This window comes from Apteryx rowi, unplaced genomic scaffold, assembly GCF_003343035.1.
Source record: "Apteryx rowi isolate R43461 unplaced genomic scaffold, aptRow1 scaffold_47, whole genome shotgun sequence".
Taxonomy (NCBI): Eukaryota; Metazoa; Chordata; class Aves; order Apterygiformes; family Apterygidae; genus Apteryx; species Apteryx rowi.
The window spans coordinates 2,018,184-2,025,486 of NW_020450727.1; the positions used below are offsets into that span (position 1 = coordinate 2,018,184).

Genomic DNA, 7,303 nt, shown 5'->3' on the forward strand with positions numbered 1-7,303 from the left:
CCCCCCCCCCCAACATGTCCAGGGTCCCCTGTGCCAGCACCCCTCTGAGGACCGTCCAGGCACCGGCCTCTGCCCGGGGGCTCCAGCCCCGCTGGCCACGCGCGCCCCTACAATAAACCAGCCGGCGTGTGCAGCTGAGCCTATGCTACCCGGGCTCCTCCGGCGCCCAAGCCAGGGGGCCGGGCACGGCCGGCAGGATGCGACAGCGGGGAGATGTGGTCGAAGCGCTCAAGTGCGGCAGCAGGACGGGCCCAGGGTGGCCGGGATGGGGGACACGGCGTGGCCAAGTCCCCGGGGAGGCGTGGGTCCCCGTCGGGGTGCAGCGTGGCGCCCAGAGGCACGGCGCCAGCCGAGCATCGCYGCTGGCACCCTCGAGCGAGGCGCTCCCGGGTGCCCTCCTTTTCCCGCTCCCCTGCTTCCTTCCTCCCCACGGCCCGGAGGAGGCAGCCCCAGCCTTGAGGCGGGTCCCGGGGCCGGGGCACGCGGGCAGACCCCCCCCGCAGGAAGCCTCCAGGGCCCGAGCCTCCTTCCACGGCCCCAATGCGGCCCCGGGTCTGGCCCAGGGCYGGGCAAGAGGCTCCCAAGTCGGACAAGCCGGCGGCACTTCGTGGCGTCTTTGGAGCGAGTGTCGGTCGATGCCTGCGAGGCGAGAGAGCGCACGAGGCCGTGAGCCACGGCGGGCGCCGGGGCTGAGCCGGAGCCCCTGCGCTCCRTCCTGCCCCAGCAGCCACGGGGGCGACACAGGGACGCGAGGGCTTCGGCTCCATGCCTGGGCACCAGCCCTGGGGGTGGGAGCAGGAGCTGGCCCGAGGGCACCTCCCCGTGGCCCCACGGCAGCTCCTGCTAGAGCCGCCCCCGGGCCTTGCGCCCGGGATGGGGGAGCAAGGGCAAAGCGAAGGGGAACTGGGGGTGTATTGCCAAGTGTGGTGTGTTAACACCCCCCTCCCCGCTCCCCTTTTGCCCGGGGGTGCTGCCAGGGACCGCGTGGGCAYGAGGCCATGGCGTGGTGCCCGCACGGCCTGGGCACGAGCCCAGCTGCCGGAGCACACCATTTCGGGAATGCGGCACAGGCAGCCCGCAGGCCCCGTGCCGGAGGCTGCCGCGGGAGCGGGGGGCTCTGCCGGCCGCGGCCCCCCGGGCCAGTTGCACTGCGCACACGGCTCGTGGTGGACAGCGCATCTGGCACGCAAATAGGGGTCTGTCCCCACTGTCCTCAGCCCCACAGGGATGGCACCAGAGGGGCTAGATCTGGGGGAGGCTTTGATTCAAGGCTGAAAGGAGGGCTTTTGTCTTGGGGTGCACTGGGGTGCCCCAAAACCRTCATCCAGCCCAAAGCCCAGAGACCGGCAAGACCTGCATCCCACATGCTGCCTGGACAGGGATCTGGAGGGGTGGCCATGCCAGGAGCGGGCAGCCAGCCCCGTCCTGCCCCACGGAGGTGAGGGCACGCAGGGACCAGCCCCCAGAACGGATCCCACACGCTCCTTGTGACAGCTCTGCCCTGGTGACAGGCGACGCTGGGTCCTGCTGTCCCGGGCTGGGCACCCAGCAGCGACGGCCAACCCCAGCACTGCCCCACACCTCTGCCGGGACCTGGGGGGCAGCACCCTATCTGGGTGCCCGGCACCTGGCCAGCCTCCTCCTACTTCCCCAGGGGCGCAGGCAGGCCCGGTTTGGAGGGAGGCGCACGCGGGGCCCGAGCGGCGAGGTGACCGTGACCTGGCAGTGGGGAGGGGGCAGGCGYGCTGCGGCCGGCCGAGAGCGGTGCCTACCTGAAGTGGAGAGAAATGGAGGGTGCAAATGGAGAAAGACGGAGCGTCGTGGGCTAAGAGTTAAGAGCATCAATACCTGCAGGAGTGAGCACGAGGGCCTGGAGGATATCGGAGAGGGACACGATGCCCCGCGGGTACCGGTTCTCGTCCACCAGCACCAGGCGATGGACCTGCAGGTGCAGCCAGAGCGTCAGAGCCAAGCCGGGGTGGTGGGATGGGGCCAGTGCTGCGATGCAGGAGGGATGCGCCCCACGCCGCTCACCTGCTCCTTGGCGATGCGGTCGATGATTTCCTCCATGGTTTCATGGGGGTAGCAGATCAGAACCCCCTCCAGGCAGGTGGTGCGCTGCCGCAGGGCCTCCCGCACGCTGATGTCCAGGTTGTTGTAGGTCTTCTGGGCTGCCAGGTGCTGCGGGAGAGGAGGCCCCACTCAGCGCCCGCATGCTGTGCCCGCACCACACAACAGGGTCCGCCAGCGCCAGCAGCCAGGCTGCCCTGGCACTGAGCAGGGCATCAGCCCAGCAGTGGTCGGAGCGGCAGGATGAGTGCGCACAGCACAGATGCGCAAGGGCACATTGTGTTTCTGTGCAAGGGACAGATGTTCACGGCCTGTGCATCTCTCCGTGGGGCAGGTGTGCATGGTACATGTGTGTCTTTGCATACAGGAGAGGTGTACGTGGCATGTGCATGTCTTCATGCAGGCAAGCGTGCATAGCACATGTGTGTCTGCATGTGGAAAAGATGCGCACAGGCATGTGTGGGCCTCTGCGAACAGGACAGATGTGCACTGGTCTGTGTGTGTCTCTGCACACAGGACCGAYGTGCATAGCACGTGCACATGCAGGGTGTGAGCACCCCAGCTGGATGCACGCAAAGGGCTGCCCACGCACGCCTGTCTCTAACGTACCCCCCATTCCCCGTGCTTGTGCTGCCATGTGCGTGCAAAAACACGCGATACTCACAATGACATCAAACCTTGAGTAGAGGCCGACCACTTGCCCTGCAAAGAGACACACAGCACAGGGTCAAGGGGGCTCAGGATGGTCCCCTGGGTGACGTGCTCCCCCCGGAGCCTTGGGACAGCAGAGCAGGGGCAGGGGACCTGGGTGCTGCTGGCATCCCACCCTGAGCCCAAGGGTCCCACSTGAGATGGGACGGGGAGGAAGGGTTTGCTGGTGGGGATGAGGCAGGAGCCCCAGGCAGGGGGAGAAGGGGGTCACCAGGCCCCTTGGCCCCCTCCCTGGGTACCCGCATCGTTGATGACTGGCAGCGCGGACACGCGGCGGTCCACGAAGATCTCCAGCGCGGTGTAGATGGGGGCGGACTCGAGCACGACGGCGATGTCGCGGAAGGTGCCGACGCACAGCTCCTGCACCGTCTTCTTCAGAAAGCGAGGCTTGGGGATGGTGGAGCCCTGCAACAGGGCAGGCCAGCGGTGGGCAGAGCCGGGCGGTGGGCAGAGCCCCCGCGGGGCGCCCGTGACCCCAGTGCGCACGCCCGACCCGCTGTGGGCACAGGCCCAGGCCTGCGTGCGCACCCTGTGCGTGCGTGCACGCCCTGTAGGTGCACACGCACATCCCCCTGCCTGCGCGCCTGCCCACACCGCGTGCGCAGATCAGGCGTCTTCAGGTGCCCAGGCCGTGCACGCTCACACCCAACAGGTGCACACACACACACAGAAACTCCTTGTGGGCGGGCATGCCGCTGCCCCACGCACACTCACACTCAACGGGTGCACACACAGACACGCTCCTCGTGTGCACGCACATACCCTGCACATGCACACCAGCTGCACGCACACTGTGCACACACACACACACACGCTACACATACACACATCCCCATGCACACACACAGCCCACCACTTGCACACACCCGCACACACAACGTGCACACCCCACACCCACGTACACCCCCGCTGTGTGCACCCCGCAGTGTGCGGGTCCCCAAGGTGGGGGCCCCCCCCGTGCCTGTGGGCCCCGTGCCATAACACCTCACCACGCACAGACCCCCACCACCACCCCCGGCCCCGTTCGCCCCGCACTCACGAAGATGTGGAGGAACTTGAGGATGCGCTTGTGCGTGAGGATGTGCAGGACGTTCCCCGAGACGGGCTCGATCACGGGCAGCCGGTGGATTTTGTGCTTGATGAGGGAGTAGACGGCATCGAAGAGGCTGCAGGCAATGGGGCCACCGTGGGGAGGGGGACACGGCTGTGCCCAGAAACCCCCCAGAATCCGGGGCACTCTCCCCCCTTGGGGCCACCGCTCCCCAGTCCTACCCCCCCTGCAGCCAAGGGCAGCTGGGGCACCCAGACTCCTGGGTTCCTTTCCCACCACCTCTCCCATGCTGGAGCCAGCTCCAGGAAGGGGCAGACTCGACACAGCCCCCGGGGGGCTGCAGGCCACGGAGGCCCCAGGGAGGCGGTGAGCAGGCTGTGCCCCAGAGTTGAGCCTGYGCCGGTGGGGAGCTTCAGACTCACCTATCGCTCGGGGAGATGTGGACCAGCGGCTTGAAGGAGCCTTGCAGATACACCTCTGGGAAGGGAGAGAGGTGGGAGCGGGGGCACCCACAGGGCTGTGCCCACCAGCAGCAGCGTTGGATTGCACCCCCCAAACCTTGCCTGCAGCCCCCGCCACCCATCCATGCAGCCATATGCCCCTGCGTCCCATCCTCTCACACTTCCCAGCACCCACCACCATGCCAAGCGTGATGTCCCCAGTCCCAGCACCCCTGTTTGTACCTCTCCACGTCTCAATCTTGTGCTCCTCCACCTCGTAGATCTGAACCTGAGGGCAGCGAGAGGCTCTGTCACGGTGGGGCCCTGCTGGCAGCCATGGGGCTCTGCAAGGGGGGAGCAAGCCCTGGGTGCTGCCCCTTCCCTGGCCATCCCACCTCATCTCCCTGAGCATGGGGATCAGGTCTCGGGGACCCCTTGGGTGCCAGGCACAGGGGTCTCCAAACCTGCTTGCATCCAGGCAGGGTCAGAGTGGATGCACCGCCGGGCCCTTCCCCTGGCACACTGCAGGGTGCAGAGGCCGATGCCGGACTCACCAGGGGCGAGCGGTAGTAGCGGTGCAGGATGTTGATGAAGTCGGTGATGGTGAGCATCCCTGCGGAGATACGTGGGGCTGGCACTGCCACCGGGGCAGCCCGCAGCCCTGCGGCGATGCCCTGGGGCCCTCCGAGCCGCCGGGCAGGGGAAGGGGCGACACTGCGCTCCCAGCACTCACCCACGAAGCTCTGCATCTTGCTGTCCCATAGCGGGGCTGCCCGCACCCCGTTGGCCACCAGCGCCACAAAGGCCTTCTTGATCTGCCGGCAGAGTGGAGAGAGGTGTCGGGGGTCCCCGAGCCTGCTCTTCCCCCATCCCCGCTGACCCCCAGGCCCCTGCGGTCCCCCGCAGCCTCACCTCCAGGGTGGTGTCAAAAACAAGAAGCTTGCAGCTAGTGGGGACGGCGTCGTAGCAGCAGTGGCTCCTCATGAAGTGCATGTAGACCTCGGCGTCGGGGCTCTGAAACTCGCTGTCCGGGTCCGGCCCCAGCCCCAGCATCTCGGTGCTCAGCGTGAAGGTGACGGGCCTTGTGCCCCTCCACCTGTCCTCATGCTCCTCCTCCTCCTCCTCCCTGGTGCATGGTGCCTCCAGAAACCCTGCAGCTGGACCCGCCCCAGCCCTGAGTGGTGAGCTGAGCTGCCAGGTCTCAGCAGAGGGCACCAAGGGGATGCTGCGGGAGGRGATGCTGTACCCACCACCCTGCTTGGGCCGGCAGAGCGCTCCTGTGCCCCTGTCCATAGGGACAGGGATTGCACGTAGCGCAGCAGTTCTCCAGCTATAGGGCCTGGGGGACACTGGGAGCAGCTAGGAAGGAGCTCRGCAGTGGGGTAACGGGGGGCACCGGCAGGGCTCACTGCGCGGGGGACACGGGTGGGCCAAGGATGGACACACACGTTGCATGTGTGAGCCAGCTCCCATCCTACAGGGATCAGCACCGCTCATCCCACTGCCTGCTACCCACCTTCCTCCTCTGGGCGGGCAGCGGCATTCAGCAGCGACACCTGAGGGGTCACACAGAKAGGGGGGTCAGCAGGAGCCAGCCCCCCTCTCTCCCCCCCCAGGTGCTGCCTGCACCCATCCCGCTGGCTCAGCTCCCCCTTCCACAGGGCCGAGCCAGTCAGACCAGAGCAGAGATGGGGAGCAGCCCCCAGGCCCCCCAGGGGGGCCCTGCCATGACAGCCCCCGCGGGGCCGAAGCCCCCAGCCCGGGCCAGCCCGTGGCTCGACCAGCCCGGCACCCCCGCAACTGGGCCCTGGACGCCTGGGTCCTCTCTTTGCTGTCTGAGCGCAGCAGGTCCCGCAGCRGCTCTGCACCCTTCCTCTCCCTCCCCCGGCCCCCAAGGTGTAAATCCCGGCCCTGATTCCTGCTGCCCTTCGCTGGTGCCCAGCCAGCCCCACCTGCCACCTGGGGACCAGGTCTGCCGGGTCCCGCACCGGGGAGACCCTGCAACAGCAACGCAGGCAGCCCCAGGCAGGGGGACAGCAGCACGGCGAGCCGGCTGGCCCCGTGCCCCCCCRGAGCCCCCGGGAGACCCTACCACAACAAGCGGCACGCACGGCAGGAACAGCAGCCCCGGACCACGAACCTGCCAGCAGAGCCARTGTTTACAAGCAACCCTGCACGAACGCAGCCCCGTGGTCCGCTCCAAAAGGGAGCTAAATCTAACTGCAGAAAGGAGGTGACCCTACGCTAACACCCCCCCACCCTGACCCCAACCATTCCCGTGGGGCTGGGGCAAGCCGGGGAAGGTGCACAGGTCAGGCTGTGCTCCGGCCCCTTGCCCCCAAGGCTGCCTGGCTGCGGGAAGGGGGCCGCCAGCCCCCCAAACCCCCCACCCAGGGGTGCCCGTGTCCCCGTGAGGGGGCTGCCGAGCCGGGCCCCCGACCCGTCCCCGCGGTACCTGGGGAGCAGCGGGGCTCGGGAGTTGCTCCATGCTGACTGCAGGGCAGCGCTGCTATTCTGGGCCGGCGGCTGCTCCGGGGCCTGGCAGATAGGGTGTCAGTGAGCAATGCCAGCCATGCCCCCGCCACCGCCGGAGAGGGAGGGGGAGCCGCCGTGCCACCCCGGACCGCGGCACCTGCTGGGGGCTGCAGGGGATGGCGGTGGCCCGAGGGGACAGCAGCGGCTCTGGCGATGCAGGGGGTGATGGACAGATGGGCCGTTAGCAGAAAACCTGCCCCTTGCACACCCCTTTCCTCCACGGGCAGCACTCAGCACCTCCCAGGATGCAGCCCTGCATGCTCAGATGCTGCTGGGGCCTGGACCACGCTGCTCCCTACCCTGCCTGCAGGATGGGGGCTATCATACCCCCACCTCCCCCAGGTGCTGGGGGCAGCCAGAGCAGCTGGGGACAGGGGGAAGCTCAGCCCAGGCCCCAGTCCCTTTGCCCCCAGGGTTCTCTTCAGTTCAGCCCGTCCCCATGGGTCTCATGATGGGGGGGACCCCATTGCCTGTGGGGAACCTCTTTCCTCACCCC

The 7,303-nt window shown here is 68.0% G+C and overlaps 1 protein-coding gene across 2 annotated transcripts; it reads right to left on the reverse strand.

Annotated features, from left to right (window-relative positions):
* Positions 1-40: 40 nt before the first annotated feature.
* Positions 41-5,763, reverse strand: PRKAG3 (protein kinase AMP-activated non-catalytic subunit gamma 3). Of its 2 annotated transcripts, XM_026078014.1 has the most exons (11): positions 5,185-5,763; positions 5,006-5,087; positions 4,827-4,885; positions 4,516-4,561; positions 4,255-4,309; positions 3,821-3,947; positions 3,021-3,186; positions 2,735-2,772; positions 2,035-2,181; positions 1,849-1,942; positions 41-639 (listed from the first exon to the last, which is right to left on the reverse strand). In XM_026078014.1, the coding sequence occupies exons 1-11, from the start codon at positions 5,563-5,565 to the stop codon at positions 146-148; spliced, it is 1,689 nt and encodes a 562-aa protein (XP_025933799.1). In that variant the 5' UTR covers positions 5,566-5,763; the 3' UTR covers positions 41-145. The 2 variants fall into 2 exon arrangements, with proteins under 2 accessions (XP_025933799.1, XP_025933800.1); XM_026078015.1 differs by having other exon boundaries at positions 576-1,942.
* Between the last annotated feature and the right edge of the window lie 1,540 nt (positions 5,764-7,303).